This window comes from Vulpes lagopus, chromosome 18 (assembly GCF_018345385.1).
Source record: "Vulpes lagopus strain Blue_001 chromosome 18, ASM1834538v1, whole genome shotgun sequence".
Lineage (NCBI taxonomy): Eukaryota > Metazoa > Chordata > Mammalia > Carnivora > Canidae > Vulpes > Vulpes lagopus.
In genome coordinates, this window is record NC_054841.1 from 27262673 (window position 1) to 27288299 (window position 25627).

At 46.6% G+C, this 25627-nt stretch overlaps 1 protein-coding gene across 1 annotated transcript; it reads right to left on the reverse strand.

Annotated features, from left to right (window-relative positions):
- Positions 1-534: 534 nt before the first annotated feature.
- Positions 535-24824, reverse strand: C18H20orf96 (chromosome 18 C20orf96 homolog). Its single transcript, XM_041733444.1, has 11 exons — positions 23575-24824; positions 23189-23237; positions 22524-22647; positions 12421-12533; positions 8069-8227; positions 5578-5677; positions 4345-4502; positions 4164-4265; positions 3919-4005; positions 3019-3137; positions 535-1509 (listed from the first exon to the last, which is right to left on the reverse strand). The coding sequence occupies exons 1-11, from the start codon at positions 23592-23594 to the stop codon at positions 1449-1451; spliced, it is 1092 nt and encodes a 363-aa protein (XP_041589378.1). The 5' UTR covers positions 23595-24824; the 3' UTR covers positions 535-1448.
- Positions 24825-25627: the final 803 nt, after the last annotated feature.

The window sequence follows — 25627 nt, forward strand, 5'->3', positions numbered from 1 at the left end:
TGTCCATTTCTGAGGTGCTGGCTGGCTCAATGGAGCATGTGACTCTTGGGGTTATAAATTCAAGCCCCACTTTGGGTGTGAAAATTACTTAAAAATAAAATCTTTAGGGGTGCCTGGGTGGCTCAGTAGGTTAAGCGTCTAACTCTTGATTTTGGCTCAGGTCACGATCTGTTTGTGAGACTGAGCCCCACATCAGGTTCCATACTAAGTGGGGAGCCTGCTTAAGATTCTCTCCCCCTCTGTCTCTCTACCCCTCCCTCTCTAAAAAAATAATTTTTAAAAATAATAAGATCTTTTCTAAAAAAGGCAAAAAAACATTGTCCATTTCTGTTTGCAATTCATATAGTTTTAGAGGTGCCTACTAGCTTAATCTAGGTCACGTGTTCTGGGACAAAGATACTCTTTCCAGAAGGACATGAACAGGGAGTTGCAAACCACCACCCCAGGGAGATGCGGGCATCCATACTGCAACCACAGGAGAATGCTTCGCAGAACAAAGTAGAGAAACAGAAACTGGGTCTTTGGTGACGTCACTTTATTTCTGGATAAAGCCTCGCCTCACTTAGAACATTTATTTACCTGAGCCCTCTATTGTTTAGGACAATCTGATTAGGTGTTCTGTAGCTTGTAACCAAAAGTCACTCTGTACACAGAGTGGATTGGTGGGCAACCAGAGGATTACAGCAGTCTGGGTCCCTGGGGAAGCCAGCTCTGGGGCAGAGTGTAAGGTGCAGGATGTTTATTACCAAGCAAATAAGAATCAACTGGAGGGGGCGGGGGCGGGCAGGACTGGGAAGAGGGAGAAGTCAAGCTGCCCTGCAGGCCCAAGGACAATTATAGACAGAGAGTTCTGGAGCCAGAACAGGCCTTTCAGAGTTGTCCCAAGTGAGGCCAAGATGGCGGGCCTTTGGCATTTGCACTGCCCTGGCACTGGCTCAACAGGTCCAAGCACAAATCAGGAGGGAAGCTGGGCTCCCACTGCACCAGGGACAGAGCAGCCCAGAGCCAGGTCAGAAGGGGGGGGGTGTCACTCAGCACTTTTCGAGAAGTTCTGTGGCCCAGATAGAGTCAGCAGTCACCTACCCCTTATCTTAAGACAAACTTCATTCCTACCACATCTTCTCAAAGCTGAGCTGGAAATCTCCAAGCAAAAGAGCAAATACAAATCCAGCTTTATTGGTAAAAAGGAGTGGCAGACTTGACTGGGGATACCCACCTGGCCCAGGCAGCAGCACCAACCAGAGAGAAAGGAAGAAAGGTAGAGGAAGAGAAGGAGGGAAGAAGGGAGGGAGGAAGGAAAGGAGGGAAAAGGGGGAGGGAGGGAGAGAAGTAAGGGAGGGAGAGCACACTAGGGTCTGAGTGGGCAAGTGGTCATGGAAGGAGACAATTCAAGGCTATGGGTATGGGGAAAAGAGCAGGGAAGGAAGGCTGGCCCAAGGCCCCAACATCTAGAAGGGGAGCAGCTCTTCCACTGGGATGTTGAGGATGACATCCATGTCTGGGGTGCACCTGGTAAGGAAGAGCAAAGAGGATATGAGACACCAAGCAGGGGCACCAGAGTTGCAGAGTAGGGGAGCACACCCTTGGGGAAATCCTGTTCTCCACAACACCTGTACTTAGTTGGGGAGCCCCATCCCCAAAGACCTGTGACCTTGCAACCCAAGTGTGCATGTGGGTGTGCACGCACACACACACCAAGAATGAAAAAGGAATGGGTTTGGCATGACTAATGTTCCCCTATAGAGGTCTAGGGTCAAGAAAGAGCAGTAACTGAGCTCTGAAAGGCAGGGGCCTCTCACAACGAGCACTCTCTCTACAGTCAGAATGATCAGCTCGGACACCTGGGTGGGTGTCACCTTGAGCATTCATTCTACAGCTCTCTGAGCCCCACTCCTTCGGTCGGCACCTGTGTAATGAGCACTCACTGTGTGCCGGAACCCAGAGCAGCCTCAGTTTCCTCATTGGTCAAAGGGGGACAATAATCAATAATTCCAACCTCAATCTTTGGCAGGCAGACTAAGTGGGGCTGTGCTGACATAGGAAAAGTGCTCAGTATCTGACGGGTATCCTTCTTGCACATAAAGGGCAAGAGCAAGGGGTTCCCACCTGCAATATACCCCCCATCTCAGGGACCAGCACACTTAGGAGGCCACAGGACTACATGCTCTCTCTACCTTGTCCCAAGCTCTCATCCACTCTCATGGTTTCCATACTCTCCTGACACACATGGAGGTACATAGGCATGAAATGTTAGGATGTCTGCAATCTACAGTACCTCACAAGAAAAAATGAAGGAACGAAGATGAAGCCAATATGGCAAAAATATAACAACTCCTAATTTGGCATGGGCAACCGAGTAAGCATCAAAATATTCTCTCTGCTGTCTGTATATTTGAAATTTTTCATAATAATAGTAAAAAGATAAAGTATCTCTATATCGACAATGCCCAAACTTTTATCTCTAGCCAGTATCTATCTTCTGAGGTCCCGGATACCATCATGGAGAGGCCTGGCCTAGTGGGATCCCCAAGCTCTGCCACAAAGAGCCTAATCCAAGAAAGGCGGCCAGAGAACTGGCTTTGGAAGGAAGGAAGTTCTTCCTCGGGGGCCCAGGAGCCAGTCACGCAGAGAAAACATCCTTCTCTCCTCATGGAGTATCTTCCAGGCCATTCTTCCCTAGAGCCAACCACCCTACTCAACTCCAACTTCTTGAACAACCCAGGAGCTTAGGGGTCCACCCACTTGGTAGAAATGTGGAATCTGGGAACCAGAAGAGTCCACAACGATTATGTGACTCATCTTCCTGTATACTAACAGGACATGAAGGCCCAGAGATGGGAAAGGTCACATCTGCCCCATGGTCAGCAGCAGAGCCAAGGTGAGACCCAAGTGAGATCCAGGTCCCCCCTGTCCAGGGTTCTGCCTTCTACACCAGGCTACCTTCCTGGGGACCAGAGAGTGACTTCAAGGACACAGCATAGCGGGTTTAAGAAGCATCTCCAAAAAGAGATCACATACTTGGGTCTCCGAAGCAGAACATCCGCAAATATGATCTCTCGGGGCTCCTGGACTTGGACTTGGAGCTGCTCCACCTGGGCCTTCAATATGGGTATCTCCTCCTCAAACTGGTGGATAAACTGAGGGGAGAAGCATAGCAGGGAAAAAGGAGAAGCCCAACGACCCCCAACAGAAGGGAGAACAGGGTAAACCGATGAGGAGGAAGGACATCTAGGAAAATGGCACAGCTTCCTGGGCTCTCTGCTGTGTGTATATTTGAAATTTTTCATAATAATATGAGAAAGCATCTCTATATTGACAATGCCCAAACTTTCATCACAGGGCCTCCTGGGCTCTGCCCCTCCATGCAGCACAAGGCTGCTTGCAAGTAGGGCCAACATCTGATGGTGCTGAAAATGGCAAGATCTCAGAGCATGGAGACAGGTGGCAGAGGGGATTAGTACCTGGTGATGAGAATGAATGGGGGCTGGCAGAGATGGTGAAGGCCACTCACGCGGACAGTGGATGGAGGATGGTAATGAAAATGAATGCGAAAAGGGGGGTGACAGTGAAGTTCATTAACACGGCTGACGAGTGATGCTCAGTGGCCAGAATTAAGGGGCAAAGATAGGGAGTGGTAATGACAGTGAAATGATAGGTGAGCTGGCAATGCCTGGCAATGTTGCTAACGGGTCGTCACCAGTGATGCTGGTCAATGATGCAAGGCCTGGACCTGCGCCAACCTCCTTCTCAGATGAATGGCAATGGACAGTAACAGCACCAGCAAGGAGGGAGGCCAGCACCAGAGGTGGAGACCTCCCAAGCACCAGATCAGGACAAACCTGACTCCCACAGAGCCCGGGGCCCTCCCCACCCTTCTGCTCCTTCACAAAGAGACCGTCACCTTCCATGCCTACTCACTTCTCTGAACTTGTCCATGCACTTGAGCATGTACTGGCTGTCCCGAGTCTTCTTCAGAAGAGCCTCCTGGTGGGGCTGCTGGCTTTTCTACAAAGGGAGAAGAGGTCTGGCCCCCATGTGCCTCTTGCTGGGCAGCAGAGCCCAGTAGAGACTAGTGGGGCACACGGGGGAAGGAGGCGGAGGACAGGAAAGGAAGCAGGTTTGCAGTGACACTCAGACACCCACCACAGCAGCTGGCTACTCACTACCACCAGAGCTTTCAGGAGTTTTTTCTTCTTCGTCTGAATCTGATTAGACAAATACTCCAGGACCATTCTGCGCATCTCATTAAGGTCATCCAGCTCATCCTAGGAGCCACAGGAGGGTGTGAGCTGCCAGGCCTGTGTCCAGGATGGGCCAGCGGGGCAAGGCCAGGAACTCGCCTACCTGCTGGCTGTCCTTTATCTGCTGCAATTGGCGCGTAAGGTTGGCAATCTGGACCGACTTGATAGGATACTCGTGGTCCATGTACGTGCTCAGGAAGTTCACCTCCTTGTAGGTGTTCTCAATCTGGGCATTCAGCTGTTCCACCTGCTGCGCCAGGTCTGCAGAGGTCAGGGACAGGAGGCAGGATCCTCCCTCAGGGACCCCTCCCAGGAGATCCCAGAGGCAAAGCTCTCCTTGGCCAATGGACTGGGGTCTGGTTGAAGCAAGCTCACACACAAAGCTAAGTCCCTAGACTCCTTTACCCCCCGCAGGAGAAGAGGCAACACTGGGTAGGAAAGAGAAACTAAACCAGGGCAAGATCACTAGACTAGGGGCACATGGGTGGCTCAGTGGTTGGTATGCCTTCAGCTTAGGTCATGATCTCAGGGTCCTGGGATCGAGTCCCGCATCAGGCTCTACGAAGGAAGCCTGCCTCTCCCTCTGCCTGTGTCTCTGCCTCTCTGTGTTCTCATGAATAAATAAACATTTTTTTAAATACTTTTTAAAAAAAAGATCCCTAGAGTAGTCCCAGCTCTGCAGCTGATTTATTGTGTGCCTAACCAAGACTGTCCCTCCCTGGGCCTGTCTCCTCAGGCACACGCTCCCAAGCCCAACAAACCCAGGGAGATGGGGTGACACTGACTTCCTTGAGGTGACCACTGAGACAAAGTCTGTATTGACTCCCTCCATGGGGGGGTGTCCCCGGGGTCTGAGGCTGGCTGACACACCACCCCTCCCCTTGGAAGGCATCCAGTCTGCTCCAGGGAAAGAAACCACAGGCTCAGCACAATAGAGGCCAGAGGCCTGGGACCTGGCCCAGCCACTGACTCCCAGAGAGACCGTGGCAGGAAGCAGAGGCAGGCTGGGCCTGGATTCTGGCTCCCAGCTGTTAAGACCTTTAGCAGGCTACCTCACTTCCTCTAGGTTCAGCTTTCACATCTGTAAAATGGGTGAACAGTCCCTGCCTCATGGGTAGTTGCAAGAGCTGAGAGTGTGCCCATCCATACAAAGCTTCAGTGGACCAAGAAGTAGCTCAAGAAGTAAGCTATTAGCTCTGCATCGTAGTGAGCCCATCTGCCTAAGAGGGGAGATGCTGGGCCAACTGGTTTCCAAAAGGTGGGTGCAAGATTAATGCCCTGCTGACTTCCCCAGAGTCAGGGAGAGGATCAAGGAATTCACCCCAGGGATTCTTACGCTTCATCTTGGACTCCTCCTTCTCTTCCCACTCCTTAAGTTCACACTTGAGCTTCTGCAGCTTCTTCTTGTTCAAGTACTCCAAGATGTCGATGACAGTCTGTGGGAGTGGCAAGGTCATCTCGCCCCACAACCTCTCCTGGTGCTGCCCAAGCATGGGCTCCCAAGGGACGTGGCACTTCCTTGGAGGAGTCCCCAGATCCAAATCCACTCCCTGACCTAGCAACCTGACTGGAGGCCAGCCCAGTCACTCCAGACTGGACCCTCTCCTACAACCCATTGCAGCCAGTGGCTCTACTGCACCCAGGCACTGGCCCAAAACCAGGCAGCAGTCCCCACTCCCCCCCTCCCTCTAAATGTCACCATGTGCAATGGATTTAACCCTCAACAGCCCTCAAAATCATGTCCTTTGGGCAGCCCGGGTGGCTCAGCGGTTTAGCACTGCCTTCAGCCCAGGGCCTGATTCTGGAGACCTGGGATAGAGTCCCACGTCAGGCTCCCTGCATGGAGCCTGCTTCTCCCTCTGCCTGTGTCTCTGCCTCTCTCTCTCTCTCTCTCTCTCTCTCTCTCTCCTCTCTCTGCCTGTGTCTCTGCCTCTGTGTGTGTGTGTGTGTCTCTCATGAATAAATAAATAAAATCTTAAAAAAAAAAAAATGTCCTTCTCTCCATCCCCATGGCCACTATCTTATTAAATTCTCTTCACCTCCTGCCTCAAATACTACAATAGCTACCCCTAACTATTGGGGGTACCCCTAACGATTCTCCTCTGATCTATGCTCCACTCCAGTCAGGATGATCGTTCTTAAAAAAAAAAAAAAAAAAGCTGGCCTCATCCCTCTCTTATTTAAAACCCTCTAGGGGTTCCCTTCTGCCCTGTAAATAAGATCCAATCTCCTTACCTTGGCTGACAAAGCCCTCCCCCAGCTGGCCTGAGCCAACATGGGGCTCTTTGAGCTAGCTATGCTCCTTCTCTCCACAGGCCCTGTGCACCCATTTCCTCTACCTAGAACTCTCTTGCTCTCTACCAACTAGCACCTACTTCTGCAGGTTTCAACCCACGCATCACTTTCTCCAGGAAAGTGACCCTCCTGTGTCTGGGTGAGAGGCCCCACTCAGGTCCCCAGATCCCCCATCCTCAGAGCAGGACACACAAACAGCTTTCTCACTGCCTGTGACCCCACTAGAATGAGAGCTTAATGTATACAAGGTGTCCCACTGATCACTGTTTCCCAAGGGCCCATAGGAAGCACTCAGGATGAACAAAAAATGTATTAATGGATTGAAGCCATAAGATCAACAATGACTTTGTCTAAGTTTGGAGAATATTCTAAGTTCCCCAGGGCTGAATGACTGCAGTCCTTGACCTGTGTTATAGACTGAATTGTTTACCCCCAAACCCATATGTTGAAGCCCTAACCCCCAACATGACTGTACATAGAGACAGGGCCTTTAGTCAGGTAATTAAGGGAGTCAAAAGGGTGTAGAATCTGATAAGATTATGAGAAGAGGAAGAGACACCAGAACACACTCCATGTGAGCAAAGAGGAAAGGCCATATGAGAACACAGGGAGAAGGCAGCCATCTGCACCCCAAGGAGAGAGGCCTCACCAGACCTCCACCCTGCTGGTGCCTTGAACTTAGACTTCCAGCCTCCAGAACTACGAAAAATAACTTTTATGTCTAAGCCACCTGGGTCTATGGTGTTTTGCTATGGCTGCCTGAGCAGATTGAGTCCCCAAGACCTATTTTGTCTTCATCTCACAGGCTCCAGGGAGCTCAGTCCCTCTTCTGCTTGGGCAGACTGCAGCCAGGGGGCATTAATTCTCCATGAAATCATTTTCTGTGACTCTAGCTCTGTTCTGGCAGCTTTCCCAAGGGTATCCCAGAAGAGGCAGAGGGTGCTCCCTAGGATCTCCAGAAAGTTGCTCCCCCTGTAGACCATAAGCACCACCACTGTCTGAAGGAGCCTATCCTAGTGCCAACAGCCTGTGTTCAAGCCCCAGTTGACCCTTGCTAGGTGAGTGAGCTAGGGTGACCTTGAACTAGTTATCCAGCCTATCTGCGTTTCTATTTTTTCCTATGCAAGATAAAGATAATAATCCCCACCCCATGGGGTTGTTAGAAGGATTTATATGGATACGAACAGAACACTTAGTGTTACACTGTGTGAGTACTGATGGTGGTGGTTGTAGTTACAACACCCCCTTTAGGATAAGTGCTTTGTGCTCTATTTTACAGAGCTCAGAGGCTAACTCGAAGTCCCCCAGCCAATAAATGCTGGCGTTGGGATAAGCCCCCAACTCGGTAAGGTTCCAAAGCCCAAGTAGGTGGGGAGAAGGGTGTGAGAGATGCATCTTCCAGAGGGTGTTAGCAGCTTGTGCAACCGGCCGGGAGAGGGCGCCCGAGCGCTCAAGGGGACGGCGCCGCGGGCAGGACAGAGGTGCATTGGGCGGAGGCCAAGGTCGGTGGGGCGGAGGCGGTTGAACCTCACCGCAAGGCTGTCCTGCTTCTGCAGCATCGCGCGCACTTTCTGGGCCGAGCTGTCCTCCATGTCCTGGATGGACTTGATCAGCTCCCAGTTGAGCTTGGTGAGGAAGACCTCATGGCTGCGGAGCTCCTGGAGTGAGGTTCGCCGGTTCCTGAGCAACGTCTGCAGGCGGAGGGGAGGGCAAGGCTGGGAGGCGGTGCTGCGCGGGGCCGCCGGAGCCTGCCTGAGCCTGCATGAGCCCAGGGACTGCTTCGCTCCCGCCGCACGCACGCCCCCTTGTGGTCTCCACTGGTAAATGCGGCCCCATTGTCTGCGGGTCACAGCACCGGATCTATTTCACCCGTTCTGAAACGTCCATTTCCCCCTAATTTTACATCTCAGAGGTGGACGCCTCTTACAACTGGTGGCATGCCACAATCTAATTGACAAAATTTGTTCGTGGGAAATAAGATAAAGCTGCACCTTATTATCACTAGCCTCTGAGAATCAAAAAAATATAGTAATAACCATAGTTAATAAAAAAACACCCCAGGTAGGTAAGAAAGAGGCAGAGGTGATGGGCCACGTCTGGAGAAGCAAGGGAAGCAAAATGGATGATAATCGCTACCACTGCTCATCAGTCAGCTAGGGTGAATGAGTACTCTCTCATTTCATACATCACCCAGTGGAAAGGAGGGGGCTGAGAGGGTAAGGGGCTTGCCCCAGGTCACCTCCAGCAGGTACACAAAATCTACAGTAATAACAAGAATTGTTGAGGGCCTACTATGTGTTGGGCACTGTGCCTCACTTGGCACATGGCACATGACATCAGTTTATCCAAAAGTCCTATGTTTACTAACTCCTCTATTTTATTGCTAAATGGAGGCTCAGAGAGGTTAAGTGACTTGCCTAAAGTCACACAGCCTGTACATAACGGCACCGGAATTGGAAAGCCAGACTTCTGACTCCCAATGTCTGCCTTTCCACCACATCAAGACAAAGAAGCAAGTGAGCTTAAAGTGGCAAGGTTTGGCTGAACCTTGTGGTAATTCAGATTTGGATGTTAAGGGGGGTCCCTGGGTGGCTCAGTGGTTTGGCGCCTGCCTTCGGCCCAGGGCGCGATCCTGGAGTCCCGGGATCGAGTCCCACGTCGGGCTCCCAGCATGGAGCCTGCTTCTCCCTCCTCCTGTGTCTCTGCCTCTCTCTCTCTCTCTCTCTCTGTCTATCATAAATAAATAAATAAATCTTTAAAAAAAAAAAAAAAAGATTTGGATGTTAGTCCTAGACTTAGTTCAAATACCAGCTCTGCCACTTACTCCCTCAGGGAACCTGGGCAAATGAGTTAGCCCCCAGAACCCGGCTATACTCCTTCTAAAGGTTAGGAAGCTAACACTTGCTTCCTAGAGATGCTGAAAAAAAACAAATGAGATAATATTCACAATCAAACCACTTAGTGGCGGTGCCTGGCACACTCAGGTGCACTCAGGAACTGGAGCTGATACTGTTCTAACTGGCTCTAGTGCTCCACCACCATCAGACCTATGTGCTCTCTTTATTCCTCTGTTCTTCCTCATTTCTCTGTCTTCACTAGAAGCCACCCTTTCCTGGTGCTCAGCTCCCATATTCTTCATATAATAATAAGAGTAATAATGCAGGGGCCCCTGGGTGGCTCAGTTGGTTAAGTGTCTGCCTTTGGATCAGGTCCTGATCCCAGAGTCCAGGGATCGAGCCCCACATTGGGCTCCCTACTCAGCGGAGAGCCTGCTTCTCCCTCTCCCTCTCCTTGCTGCTCCCCTGCTTGAGCTCTCCTTCTCTTTCTCTCTCTCTCTCTCTGTCAAATGAATAAAATCCTTGAAAAAAAAAAAAGAGTAATACTGCAAACGTACAGAGTGTGTACTATGTGCCCAAAACTATGCTCAGCACTTCACATAAACTACTTCACTTGGCACTATTATTAGCCCTGTTACACAGAAGGCCACGGAGCCAATCTCTCTGGGGCTGGCGCCAGGAATCTGTATCCTTAGCACACACCCCCGGGGATTTGGATAAACTGTAGAATTAATGACCTCTGCTCTAGAAATGGACCTTCCCTGACCACCAGATTTAGTGCAGAAACCCTGCTTTGTTTCCCTCCTGACCCTTAGCCCCAATTTGTTATTATATATTTTTCTTATTATCTTATTTTCTTCATTTTCTTATTTCTTACCTGTCTCCCCAACTAGAATGTAACAGCCAAGAAAGAGGGCAGGGGCACTAGGTGTTCTGTCACAGAGGTAGGACAGAGCACATAGGATGGTGCCTGGAGCTCCATTAGTATGGGTTGAATAAACTGATGAGTAAATATTCTTTGGAGTTTTTTAATTCATTTATTATTGGTCCCCCCACTACAGTGTAAGCTCCATAACAGCACCAATTCTGAGTGCCATGTTCACAGCTGTGTCCCCAACCCCTGGCGTGGTGCCCCTCACATAGTAGGCACTCCCTCAATAGCTGCAGATTGAATAAGTAATTGTGCTGAGACTAAAGGGCAGAGTCAGGATCCTGTTCCAACTCTAAAAGCAAACCAAATGAGTAGTTTCTTCTCCCTTCCTGTTTCCCCCTTGTCTCCACAGCCCATTCTTCACACAGCAGCAGCAAACCAAGGACTCCTGTGAAAACCTAGGTCATATCACATCCCTGATCTACTCAGAATCCTCCATGGTCTTACTGCCTTACTCAGCATAGAAGCATAAAGCTCTATCTTGGACTACAGAGCTGCAAACAAGTCATCACCCATACCCTCAAACCCACCATCTTTCCTCGTCTCCTGCTCTAGACACACCAACCTCAGGACCTTTGTATTTGCGGTTCCTCTGTCTGGAACATTCCTCCCTCAGATGTCACCTCTTAAGCAGCCTTCTCTGACCACCCTGCCTAAAACAGTCACAGCCACCCTTCCTCTGTGTCTCTCTAGCCTCAAATCTTACCTTTACCTTTCTTCATTGCTCTTAGCATCATGGCACATATTATATACTTATTTGTCTTGTTTACCGTCTGTCTCTCAAAGTCGAATATGAGCTCCCTAAGGTCAGAGGCCACATCACTGGTGAATCCTCACACTTAGAACATAGTCTGGTACATAGTAGGTATTCAATAAATATTTATTGACTAAATGAATGAATGATCACAAGAGACAACATTAGGAATTGGTTGGGAGCCCAGGTTGCAGAGCTAAACTGTCCAAGTTCTAAAGTCAGGATAAAAATAACACCAGACATACAAGTTCCTCCTTTAAGAACGCTGGGCCGCCTCTGAACCATTCCGCAAAACTGGAGGTTAAAGGGAAGAAAGGTTTCAAAGCAAATACATTCTTTCTTATTTCTTATATGGTAGTCATTGTTCACTGAGCTCTTAAAAATTTTCTTGAAGGGCAGCCCTGGTGGCGCAGAGGTTTAGCGCCGCTTGCAGCCTGGGGTGTGATCCTGGAGACCTGGGATCAAGTCCCACACAGGGCTCCCTGCATGGAGCCTGCTTCTCCCTCTGCCTGTGTCTCTGCCTCTCTGTCTGCCTCTCTCTCTCTCTCTGCCTCTGAATAAGTTAAAAAAAAAAAAAAAAACTTTCTTGAAGAAAGTACGAATTCTTCTCCAATATTTTATAGCATTTATGTATTTAATATTCTACTTTCTGCTAGGGACACAAAAGACTCCTCCCCTTTTAGTCATTTCAAATACTTTGAAACATTGTTCAGAAGCCATAAGAAAGCAATAGATGTGAGAACACGAATTATCTAAAGCTGTATCGGATGATGTGAAAAATGTAATAGTGAGCCTCTGAGCTTTGCTCCAAGGTGCAGTTTTCCACAAAAGGTTAATTTATTTAAAAATTTCAAATGAACAAGCCACCAGATTGTGTCCCTAATGCAGTGAAATAAAAAAGCAATTCTGGGGATGCCTGGGTGGCTCAGTGGTTGAGTGTCTGCCTTGGCTCAGGTCATGATTCCAGGATCCCCGCAGGGGGCCTGCTTCTCCCTCTGCCTATGTCTGCCTCTCTGTGTCTCTCATGAATAAATAAATAAAATTTTTAAAAAATAAACAGGTGATTCTGATCATTTTCCTGGTCTTCAACACAAAGGCAAACACCTAGCTTAACCGACTTTGATCCCTTGTGCTATCACTTTCTAGCCATGTGACCTGGTACAAGTCTTTGATCTCCCTGCACCTCAGTTTCCCACCTGTAAAATAGGGGGTGATGATAAGCATGCCCACGGCACTGCTGAAGAGAAAGTGAGTCAAGCCCGGCATCTGCAAAACTGCATGTTCAGTGCATGTTTGCTCTCACTGTCCCTGTCCGCCTATCCGTACCCAGAGTCCCAGCACCGGTGGGGAGGATGCTCATACCCTCATTAGCTGAATTTTAGCCTGTGCCTTCTCAGAGTCCAACTTCCCTCTGTGCTTTTCTTGTGGATTCCTCAGCTGGCTTGTCATCAACATGGTGGGCTTGGAATACAACCCTAGGGCATGAGAAAGAGCAGAGAGGGAGTGAGGGTACGGGCAGGCCTAGGGTCTGGTCCCAGGGAATGCACCATCCAGGTGATGATGGCCCAAGCCCCAGCCCCACCCACTCCCAACCTAATAATACATGTCAGTGAGGTGGAGCATGGGACTCACATCAATCAATAAGCTCCCAGGCCCCACTCTGGGCCTTGATATAAAGGACAGAGAAATGCAAAGGACTTCCATATGACTGCCCGGTAGCAAGGGCAAGAAGTAATGACCCGGACAGTCTGGGTTCAAACCCAGGTTCTGCTTTCTACCAGCCATTTGAGCTTGGGTAGGTCACATGACCTCTCTGTGCCTCAGGTTTTCTCTCCTATAAAACAGAAGTCATCATCATGCCTACCTCATAGGGTTGTCCTGAAGATTAAATAAGATGTTACTATACCTTAAAGTGTTTGGAATAGTCCCTGACACATTCAGTGCTGAGTATGCGTTCCTAATGGTCACTGTCATAACTGATGACCTGAGGATTGGCATCAGGACCACAGCATCACACAAAGGCCCAGGAGCTGTGCTAAACTCCCAACTAGTTGTCTGAAACACCTATAAAAGCTGTGGTCCTGCCAGACAAGGACATATGGAAATAGTTCAGATCAGAATAAGGCATTTGGAGGGCATGTTCTAAGAACCTCTGCTTCTTCTCAGGCCTAGCCTAAAACAAATCACCCAAATCATCTGACTACTATGCCCACATTCTTGACTCCCACCAAAATCCCTGCTCCAGGTGCAACACGGTACTTTTCAGAAAATATTATTTCTTTAATGGATCAATATAGCTAACCCTGGAAAAATTTTACTAATAACTACTGAAATGATGAAGTAAATTAAAATAATTTTGTGTTACAGTTATGAATTACCTGTATATATCACGTATTTAATTGTATTATTTAAAAATGGAATTATCAATAAATTAATTTTATAGTTCTAATTTTTTTAAGATTTATTTATTCATGAGAGACACAAAGAAGGAGACAGAACATAGGCAGAGGGAAAAGCAGGCTCTCTGTGGGGAGCCCAATGTGGGACTCGATCCCAGGAACCCAGGATTATGACCTGAACCAAAAGCAGACACTCAACCACTGAGCCACCCAGGCTCCCCTATAGTTCTAATTTAAATGAGATTTTTATTCAGATTTAAGTTAAATGTTTTAGACACTCTTTTTTTTAATATGTTATTTATTTACTCATGAGAAGCAGAGAGAGAGGCAGAGACACAGGCAGAGGGAGAAATAGGCTCCCCTCAAGAAGCCCGATGCAGGACTCAGTCCCGAACCCTGGGATCACGCCAAGAGCCCAAGGCAGATGCTCAACTACTGAGCCACTCAGGCATCCCAGACATTCTTATTAAATGTGTATAAATTACCAAAACTTTTAAGAGAACATAGATCCATGCCTAGAAATTTATTTATTAGATGTACAAGAATTATTTAAATCCTCAATGGTTTTTGTTAATCAGACAAGTGAACTATCTGAAAATGAAAAATGAATATATTAAATTTTAAAATGTGGCTTAAAAGGATTAGGGGAACCTAATTAACCAAGTTCCAAAATCCCCCTTAGGAGTGTTTATAAAAATTTTAAGATTAGTAAGTTGAACTTAAGTACTTAGAGAGATTTATAGTTTTAATAATGACTATTTATTTTCATTAGTGATAGTAGCCTTGATTTATCTTTTTTTTTAATTAAACTTATTATTTTGGGATAAGTTCAAGTACATGCAGTTTTAAGAAATAATACAGAGACGAATCACTGAATTCTATTCCTGAAACCATTATTGCACTGTACGTTAACTAGAATTTAAAAACTTTTTTAAAAAAGAAAGAATACAGGGATCCCTGGGTGGCGCAGCGGTTTGGCGCCTGCCTTTGGCCCAGGGCGCGATCCTGGAGACCCGGGATTGAGTCCCACATCGGGCTCCCGGTGCATGGAGCCTGCTTCTCCCTCTGCCTGTGTCTCTGCCTCTCTCTCTCTCTCTCTGTGTGACTATCATAAATAAATAAAAATTAAAAAAAAAAAAGAAAGAATACAGAGAAATCCTATGTATCTTTCACCCAGTCTCTCCCAATGGTAGCATTTTGCAAAACTAACTGCAATATCAGAATCATGACACTGACATTAGGATGGACAAGATACAGAACATTTCCATCAACACAAGCATCCTTCATGCTGCCTTTTATAGTCACATCCTCTTCCCTCCCCTTACCATGCTCTCCCTACCTTTGTCCTACCCCTGGCAATCACTAATCTGTCTCCATTTCTAGAATTTTGTCATTCCCAGAATGCTGTATAAATGGAATCACAAAGTATATAACTTCTGATAATGGCTTTTTTCACTCAGCAAAATTCTGTGAATTCATCCAAGTTATTGACTATATCAATAGTTCTTTCCTTTTTATTAATGGAGAGTATTCCATGGTATGGAATTATTTAACCATTACGGACTTCTGGATTCCTTCCAGTTTGGGAGTATTATAAATAAAGCTGCTATGAAACATTCATGCTCTGGCTTTGGTGCCATAAATTTTCATTTCACTGTAATAAATGCCCAAGAGTACAATTGTTGGATCATGATGAAAACTGCAGATCAGTTTCATTAGAAACTGCCATATTCTGGTGCCTGGATGGCTCAGTCCCTTGAGCATCTGACTCTTGATTTTAGCTCAGGTCATAATCTCAAAGTCATGAAATCAAGCCCCAGGTCAGACTCTGTCCTGGGCCTGGAGTCTGCTTTGGATTCCCTCTCTCCTTCTCCCTCTGCCCTTCCCCCACCTCACATGTGTGCACAGGCTCTCTCTCTCTCCAAAAAAAAAAAGAAAAAGAAATTGCCATACTTTTTTCCAGAGCAGCTGCACCATTTTACATTCCCACCAGCAATGCATGCATGGTCAAGTTTCTCCTCTTTGCCAGTATTTGGTGTTATTCACTATTTTTCATTTTAGCCATTCTGATAGATGTGTAGTGACAACTTGTTGTGGTTTAATTTGCATATCCCTAATGAGTAATGATGTTGAGCATCTTTTCACGTGTTTATTTACCATCTGGATATCCTCTTCAGTAAAACGTCTCTCCTTCATGTCTTTTGCCTATTTTCTTTTTTTTTTTAAGATTTATTTATTTATTTCTGGGAGAGAGTGAGCTGAGCCCACACCAGTGAGTGGGAGGGAGGGGCAGGGGGGAGAGAGAGAATCCCCAGCCCACTCAGCACTAAGCAGAGCCTGAGGTAGGACTCCATCCCATGATCTTGAGATCATGACCTGAGCCCAAATCAAGAGCTGGACCCTTGACCAACTGAACCACCCAGGTACCCCTCCTTTGCCCATTTCTTTTTTTTTTTAAGATGAGATTTACTGGGCAGCCCCGGTAGTTCAGCAGTTTAGCGCCACCTTCAGTCCAGGGCGTGATCTTGGAGACCCGGGATCAAGACCCATGTCAGGCTCCCTGCATGGAGCCTGCTTCTCCTTCTCCCTGTGTCTCTGCCTCTCTCTCTGTCTCTCATGAATGAATAAATAAAATATTTTTTTAATGTTTTTATTTATTTATTTGATAAAAAGAGAGCCTGCAAGCAGAGGCAAGAGAGCCTCTGCCTCTGTGGTAGGCAGAGGGAGAAGCAGAAGCTGACTTCCCCCTGAGTAGGGAGTCCCACATAGGGCTCAATCTCATGGCCCTAGGACCACGGCCTGAGCCAAAGCTAGATGCTTAACTGACTGAGCCACCCAGGCACCCCTCTTTTGCTCATTTCCTAACTGAATTGTTTTTCAATTCAATTGTTAGAAATTATGGAGTTTTGAGAGTTCTAGATGTGTTTCACACAGAAGTCTTTTATCAGAGGTGGTTTGCAAGTATTTTCTCCAAGTCTGTAACTTGTCTTTTCATCCTCTTCACAGGGTCTTGCACAGAACAAGTGTTTGATTTTGACAATGTCCAATTTATCCATTTATTTCATTTCTCTTTTATGGATCAAGCTGTTGGTTGAAAGCCTAAGAGCTCTTGACTTGGCCATGGATCCCAAAGGCTTTTTTCTCCTATATTTTTCTCTCAAAGTTTTTACAGTTTTACATTTAACATTTAATTTTTATTTCATCTTACATTTATATTTAGAGATAATTTTTGTCTAAGTTCTGAAACTCAAGTCAAGGTTCTTCCTCTTGCCTATGGATGTTCAATTGCTCCAGCACCATTTCTGGAAAAGGTTTTTTTTTTCCTCTGCTGAACTGTTTTTGCAGTCTTATCAAAAATCAGCTAGGCATACTTGTATGGCTCTATTTCTAGTTTCTCTATCTTGCTCCATTGATCTATTTGTCTATCTCTCTGCTAGTACTATGCTATCTTGATTACTTTGGGTATAATAATATGTCTCAGTATCAGGTAAAGTGACTCTTCCCACATTATTTTTATTTTTCAGAATAGTTATGTATTCTAGAGCCTTGTTTTTCTATATAAATTTTAGAATAGGGACCCCTGGGTGGCGCAGCGGTTTGGCGCCTGCCTTTGGCCCAGGGCGCGATCCTGGAGATCCGGGATGGAGTCCCACGTCGGGCTCCCGGTGCATGGAGCCTGCTTCTCCCTCTGCCTGTGTCTCTGCCTCTCTCTCTCTCACTGTGTGCCTATCATAAATAAATAAATAATTTTAAAAAATAAAAGAAAAATAAATAAATAAATAAATTTTAGAATAAACCTGTCTACAAAACAACTTGCTGGGATTTTGACAGAAATTAAACTTATAAACCAAATCGGGGAGAACTGGCATTTTTACTATGTTGAGTATCCTAATTATGAACATAGTATGTCTTCCCATTTATTTAGTTCTTTGATTTCTTTCATTAGTATTAAGTAATTTTCAGTATATAGGTCCTACACTTGCTTTGTTAAGTTTAGACCAAAATATTTCATTTTCTGGGGAACCTGCCTGGCTCAATCAGTGGAACATGCAACTCTTGATCTCAGGGTTCTAAGTTTGAGCCCCACATTAGATGTGGAGATTACCTGAAAAAAACAAATAAAATCTTTAAAAAATATATTTTAGGGGCACCTGGGTGGCTCAATCAGTTAAGCATTTGCCTTCAGCTCAGCTCATGATCCTGGGGTCCTGGGATCGAGCCCCACATTGGGCTCCCTGCTTTGGGGGAGTCTCCTCCTCCCTCTGCCTACCACTCCCCTGCTTGTGCTCTATCAAATAAATAAATCTAATATATATACATATGTGTATGTGTATATATATATTTCTTTGGATTATAAATGTATTTTTAATTTTGCTTTCCTCATATTCAGTTAGCACATAGAAACGTGATTGGGGCACCTGGGTGGCTGAGTCCAACTCTTGATTCCAGCTCAGGTCATGATCTGAGTCACAAGATCAAGCCCTGCATGGGGCTCTGCACTAGGTGCGTGGAGCCTCCTTGGGATTCTCTCTCAAGGAGAGAGCCTCTGCTCCTCCCTCAGCTCTCACTTGCTCTAGATAGATAGATGGATAGATAGATAAAAAGAAACTTTCAAAATGTTCTTGATTTTTGTGTACTTGTATTCTGCAATCTTGATGAGCTCATTAATTCTAGTTTCTTTTAAATTTAATAATTCCGGGGATCCCTGGGTGGTGCAGCGGTTTAGCGCCTGCCTTTGGCCCAGGGCGCGATCCTGGAGACCCGGGATCTAGTCCCACATCAGGTTCCCAGTGCATGGAGCCTGCTTCTCCCTCTGCCTAAGTCTCTGCCTAAGTCTCTGCCTCTCTCTCTCTCTCTCTCTCTCTGTGTGTCTATCATAAATAAAAATTTTAAAAATAAATAAATAAATTTAATAATTCCTTAAGATTGTCTATGTAGATGGGCATGTCATCTGTAAATAAAAAGTCAAATCATTCTGAATCATGTCAATGTTGGTGTCTGTCTCCTCTCGCTGTGATTTTCCTTATTTTTGGTATGACAAGTGATTTTTATTGCATCCTCAATTTTTTATTTTTTTTAATTTATTTATTTATCCATGAGAGACACAGAGAGAGAGAGAGGCAGAGACAATAGGCAGAGGGAGAAGCAGGCTCCATGTAGGGAGCCTGACGTGGGACTCGATCCCGGGTCTCCAGAATCACACCCTGGGCCGAAGGCAGGCACTAAACCGCTGAACCACCGGGGCTGCCCCTGTATCCTCAATGTTTTAAATAATACTCTGGATCCTACTTCATCTTCATTTTAGCAAATAGTCACCAGCTGAAACGTAGTATAAAGGCCAGATGACTGCTCACCACTCTGGCAGTCCACCTTCTTCTTTCCAGTTTTCAGAGTCCTCTTCTGTTCATTGTGTTATGTCCAGGGCTTTTTTCAGTTGTAAAAGGGAGGACCAAAAGGAATGGTGCTACTCCATCTTGGCAGAATCAGTTGATTTATCTTTATTTTTTAAGTTTTTTAATTTATTTGTTTGAGAGAGAAAGGACATAAGCAGGGAGAAGCAGACTCCCCATTGAGTAGGAAGCCCAATGCAGAGCTTGATCCCAAGACCCCAGGATCATAACATGAGCTAAAGGCAGATGCTCAACCACTGAGCAACCCAGGCGTCCCTGATTTATCTTTTTTAATACACAAAGCTGCCCTCAAGGACATGACTTTGCATAAGACATGTTACCAACTTAAGCTTCAGTTCCTTCATCTGTAAGATGGTGATATCATCTCCCAGGTCATAAGGAATGAATGAAATGATGACCTCCTTCTATCCATTTATCTCCAGTGCATTTAAAGTTTTGTGTAGTTACATGTTTGAGGTCAGCACTGTGAACTCTACACAGTTAGAAACCCAATCTGTCGGGATCCCTGGGTGGCGCAGCAGTTTGGCGCCTGCCTTTGGCCCGGGGCGCGATCCTGGAGACCCGGGATCGAATCCCACATCGGGCTCTCTGCGTGGAGCCTGCTTCTCCCTCTGTCTGTGTCTCTGTCTCCCTGTCTCTCTCTCTGTGACTATCATGAATAAATAAATAAAATCTTTAAAAAAAAAAAAAAAGAAAAAAGAAACCCAATCTGTGAACTCTACACAGGCATAAACCCAAATTCCTTTACCATGAGTCAACAATACTAGCCCAGTGCTGGGCACATGGGTACTCAGCAAATGAAAGCTGCTGAATGAACACATGAATGAGTGAATGAATGAATGAATGAATGAAGCCTCTACAACAGAGCCTGACACAAAACAAGTCCTCAGCAAGCAGTAGCTATATTCATCATTATAATTTATACAGATGATTTCACTTGCACAAAGGCAGGAATCCTTGTGGACCAGGGCTGTGACAAGTAACCTAAATGGACTCGCAAGAAGGGAAACTGCAACACCAACTCAGGTCCATGTTTCTCTAGCACCCATACTCTCTCCACAAATACATGGTTAATATTGTGCATCCTCAAGGGGAGCCTGGGTGGCTCAGTCAGCTGAGCAATCCACTCTTGGATTTCGGCTCAGGTCATGGTCTCAGAATTGGGATCAAGCTCTGTATCAGGCTCCACATTCATTGTGGAGCCCGCTTGATTCTCTCCCTCCCTCTCCCTCAGCCCTTCCCCCGATTCTTTTTTTTTATTATTATTTAAAAGATTTTATTTATTTATTCATTCATGAGAAATACACAGAGACAGAGAGAGGCAGAGACACAGGCAGAGAGAGAAGCAGGCTCCATGCAGGGAGCCTGATGTGGGACTGGATCCCGGGACTCCGGAATCACGCCCAGGGCCAATGGCAGGTGCTCAATCGCTGAGCCACCCAGGTGTCCCTTCCCCCGACTCTTAAAAAAAAAAAAAAAGATTGTGCCTCTTGGAGCCAAACTGCCAAATGTCACAGCCTGGCTCTGCCCCCTTCTACCTATGTGACTTTCAAAGTTACACCTGTCCATGCCTCATCTCTAAGAGAAGGTGGGAATAACAGCACCTACCTTGGGGTTGTTGAGAAGATTAAATGAAGTGATATGGGTCAAGTGCTGAGAATAGTATCTGGCACAAAGTAAGTGCTTGGTACATGTTAATTGCTCTTGTTCTTACCATGGTTGTGTGTTACATACCTCACTCCCTCCCCAGTGAAAGAAAGGAAAGAGTTTCCTTATAGATACTGTATGACTAGGGTCTAGAGCCTAAAACAAAAATTCTGTCACTACCAAGGGTACTTTACTTTACATCAAAGAGTTTTGACAGGGGTGTTTTAATTTTTTAAGATTTTATTTATTTATTCATAGAGACACAGAGAGAGAATGAGAGGCAGAGACATGGGCAGAGGGAGAAGCAGGCTCCATCCAGAGAGCCCGATGTGGGACTCGATCCAGGGTCTCCAGGATCACACCCTGGGCTGCAGGCAGCGCTAAACCGCTGCGCCACCAGGGCTGCCCTGACAGGGGTGTTTTAGATACATTGGCAGGGAGGATTTGTGGTTCTCACAAATTGTGGGGGTCCAAAAGGCATCTGGCAGTGGGGGCCAAAGATGCTATATATCCCCCAGAACAGGACAGCGCCATAGAACACAGAATTCTCCTAAGTCCTGTATGACTTTCCAAAGCCCTAACACATACTGATATTGGTAAAAATCTTATTTATAGTGATCTGATTGATAACTTAACTCTTTCACATATAAACACAAAGAATATTTTGCAGGGTTTTATGGCTATGCTGACTTTTCCAAGAAAGCAGCTACCATCAAGGGAAGATTATACTTTGTTCTGTTTAGAACTTTATCAAGAGGTGGGCACCAGGGACGCCTGGGTGGCTCAGCGGTTGAGCGTCTGCCTTTGGCTCAGGGCGTGATCCCGGAGTCCCTGGATCAAGTCCCTGCATGGAGCCTGCTTCTCTATGTCTCTTCCTCTCTCTGTGTCTCTCATAAATAAATAAAATCTTAAAAAAAAAAAAAAAAAGAGGTGAGCACCATTGCAGTCATGCAATGACAAATCCCTCTGGATATCTGAGTCTCTGATATCCCACCACGAGTCAGTCTGCATCTGCAGTGGTTAAATTCACCACACATGACTCCACATCTGTGGGTAAGCTTTGTCATCTAGTAGAGTTCATCCTGAGCATTTACATACTGAAATATATGTTATTTAACTATAAGTAACCTTCCTTTACTTTTCCTTTACTTTACACTTAGGGAAGCATATTAAGTTTTTTAATTATATACATAAATCAGTTATATTTTCTATGAAGTTTATTTCAGATACTAAAGAAATATTACAAAGTATTTGTTATTAAAAGGAATGTTGGGTCTGAAAAGGTTGAGAGCAACAATGCTTTACATAGATCTCATTTAATTCTTGCAACAATTCTATCAGGTCCTCATTCTACAAATGAGAAAACTAAAGCTCAGAGAGAGAAATGGCTTTCCAAGATAGAGAACAGCAGAGCCAAGATATGAATCTGTGTCAGCCTGAGCCAAGGGCCTGGGAACTCCCCTAGACAACATGACAACATGGCAGAGATTATCCTGAGTTGACAAAACCCTGTTTCCTTTCCTCTTGGACACATAGCAGGACAACATTTCTCATCTTCCCTTTTGGTGGTCATATGACTGAGTTATGGCCACTGGAATATGAGTGGGAGTGATATATGTCTTGTCAAGTCTAAGTCCTGAAAAAAAATTGCCCACAAAACTACCCATATTCTTACACACGCCCTCTCTCTCTTTGCTTTCTACCAGCTGAATGCAGAAGTATCTAGCAGAGGACTTCAAGACCTTACAAACTGTCAGAGCCATAAAGGTTGAAGGAACCTGGATCCCTGAATGATCATGTAGAAAGATTACTTCCTCCCCTGCAGATCCACAAATGTACTTTGACATAAATGAGAAACAAGCTTCTGTACTAATACCTGAAACCTGGGGATTGTTTGTTACAGCAATTAGCCTAGTCTAACATAATTGATGTCACCAAAGGTGAAGCGTTTTCCATACACTTTATCCTGACCCAATCTGCTTATCACCCATTAAGTGCCTCTGCCCACCTGGCAGGACGCTAGTCAAAGTCTTCGTTGTGCTTTTCTGGTGGCCTCTGGTTTGCAGGACTGGAGGCAGAGTAGTAGTAGATGGCTTGGTTTTCTGCTTGGACCGCTGCCATGGAACATAATCCTACCAGATACAACACAATCAGTCACATAGCCTGATGGGTTCAAATCCTAGCTTCGCCCCTTACAGATATCTGTGACCTTGAACAAGTGACTTTTGAGGTCTGAGCCTCAATTTTCACATCTGTAAACTAGATCTAATTATAAAACCTACCTCCACAGGTTGATGGGAGAATTCCAAGAGATGATATTTGTAAAGCATGTGGTTAGGAGCTCCATAAATGTTAGCTATCACTTGTTTTATCAGCCAGCCCTAATTTACTAAGCTGGATTCCAGGCTATGAGAAACACAAGGCAGGGAAAAGACCCAAAAGGAAACCAGAGGAGCAATCAGAGATGACTAAGAAGCAGTGTATTATACCCTCATATTCTGATAAGGTGTTTGGAGGCATGGCACGGGTCCTACGGCAAATGTGTGAGACACGTAGGCCTGGCACTCAAGGCTCCAGGTTCTATCGGCCGGGACAGTCCCGGCCGTGGTGGACTGAGGGCCAGGCTCCAGGGTCAGCAAGCCCCCATCTCCTCCTAAGGCCTCCCCAACTCACCGGAATCTGGAAGTTGTAGACTGTGGAGCGAATCCCAGGGTGGTTGGGTCTGGAAAGAGTTGGGGCGGGAAAGAACTTCCATCATTCCCAATCCCTGGGACTGTAAGCAGCAAGCGTGAAACAGGCGTGGGACGTCCACAGAGACCACAGTTCACTAGGAACCGGAGCTAGCGGGGGCAGGGAGAGCGCGAGGGAGAGGCGGGGCTGGCGAGGGAGGGCGGGGCTGGCGAGGGAGGGCGGGGCTGGCGAGGGAGGGCGGGGCTGGCGAGGGAGGGCGGGGCTGGCGGGACGGCGGCAGGGAGGGGGTGGGGTCAAGAGAAGCGGCGCGGGCCCAGCGAAGGGGGACACGCATGCGCACTCCGCCACGCTTCGATTCCTCGACCTACTTCAGGAAGACGCGCGCCATTGGGGAAAATGGGAGAAGAGTCGTGGGTCCGTGGGGCCCTGATCTCTTGCGATACTTCTCTTCTCGGAGTCTCCAACTTTCTTGTTTCAGCGTGCACCGCGTGGTAACCCAGGCCGCTGAGGCTTCCCAGCGAGACCAGTCCCGCCTCTCCGTCTCCAAGGAAACGGACGCAGGCTACCGAGTGCCTAGAGGGACTAACCTCTCCGAGTCCTACTCCAATCTTTCCGCTGGCCCTGCCCATCATCCTAAAGAATTGTCATATTTCTCCTCTCATCAAACCCCCAGCGCTTTCTTCTCCATCCTTATTCTTGACTAATGACTTTGCTTCCTAGAGCACTTAAGAAAATCGTGAGGATCAGTAAACTCGCATTTTCACATCACCTCCTTACCCACCTAATCGCCTCCCTCCTGTGACAGTATAAACTGCCTAAGCCCGATTCCTACAACTGGGCACTGAAGCCTACCCTCTTCATTTTTCTCTAAGAGACCGCGCCAGCAATTCTGTTTTCTCCCATCATCCTGTATTATTCCCATATGTATTATTCCCGTTAGTATAACAACATATTTTATTCGATTTTAAAAAGTGACCACTTTGCATCTAACTACCCTGCAATTTCTGCTTCACTTTACAGCACAATTCATAGAGAGGTTTACCTACTGTTGCCCGCTCCTTTCCACCTCTTCAGTCAGGCTTTCGTTCTCCACCTCTCCACTAAAACTTCCCTTGTCAATGCCACCAGTGCCCTCTGCTTTGCTAAACGCCAGTGACTCCTCTGTCGTTTTACTTGGCCTATCTGCAGCATTTGACAGAGCAGATCACTCTCTCTTTGAAACACTTTCTAAACTAGGTGCCCTAAAAACCACTCTCAAGTGGCTTCCTGATCTCTTCTCTTCTCCTTTGATGGTTCATCCCCTTCTTCCTTTATTATTGGAGTGTCTCAAGGTTCAGTCCCAGCCCTCTCTCCCCATTCACACTCCATTTTCCTTCAAGTCTTGTGACTGGATGCTAGCTCTACCTGGATGCCTCCCAGATTCGTATCTCCAGCCTCTCCACTGAATTCCAGCCACACACTTCCAACCACCTACTTAGCATCTCAACTTGAGAGCCTAATGGGCAATTTTTTTTTTTTTTTAAGATTTTTATTTACTGGGACGCCTGGATGGCTCAGTGGTTGAGCAACTGCCTTCGGCCCAGGGTGTGATCCTGGAGTCCCGGGATCTAGTCCCACATCGGGCTCCCTCCATGGAGCCTGCTTCTCCCTCTGACTGTGTCTCTGCCTCTCTCTGTGTCTCTTATGAATAAAATAAAAAAGGGGGACACAGAGAGAGGCAGAGACACAGGCAGAGGGAGAAGCAGGCTCCCTGTGGGGAACCTGATGCAGGACTCGATCCCAGGACCCTGGAATCACAACCTGAGCTGAAAGCAGACACCCAACCACTAAGCCACCCAGGTATCCCTTAATAGGCAAGTCTAACATGCAACTCTTCCTCCAACTCAAAATGGCAGCCCTCTTCCTGGAGTCACCCTTGATTCATCTTTTGATTCACCTCTCATCCCACATCAAGTCTGTCAGCAATACTTTCAAAGTACATCTGGAATCATACCACTTACGACCACCACCCACACATACACACACCTTCCTTTCCTCTCACACCCACACTACAACCTTGCAGGACAGAGAGACCTGCCTACCAAAATGTGGCCCACAGATTTTTTCCTCTCTTGCTCTCCAAAACCTACTTCTTTCAAGGTCCATCTCAAATCATGCCTCCTCCAGAGTTTCCTAATGAGCTTTTTTTTAAAAAGTCCAAATCTGGGGTGCCTGGGTGGCTCAGTAAGTTGAGCATCTGACTCTTGGTTTCAGCTTAGGTCATGACCTCAGGGTCATGAGACAGAGCCCTGTGTTGGGCTCTGAATTCAGCCCAGAGCCTGCCTGTTCCTTTCTGTCCCCCAGTGTCCCTCCCCCTACTCGCTTGCTCTCGCACACTCTCAAATAGATAAATAAAATATTTTAACAAAAAAATTTCAATTC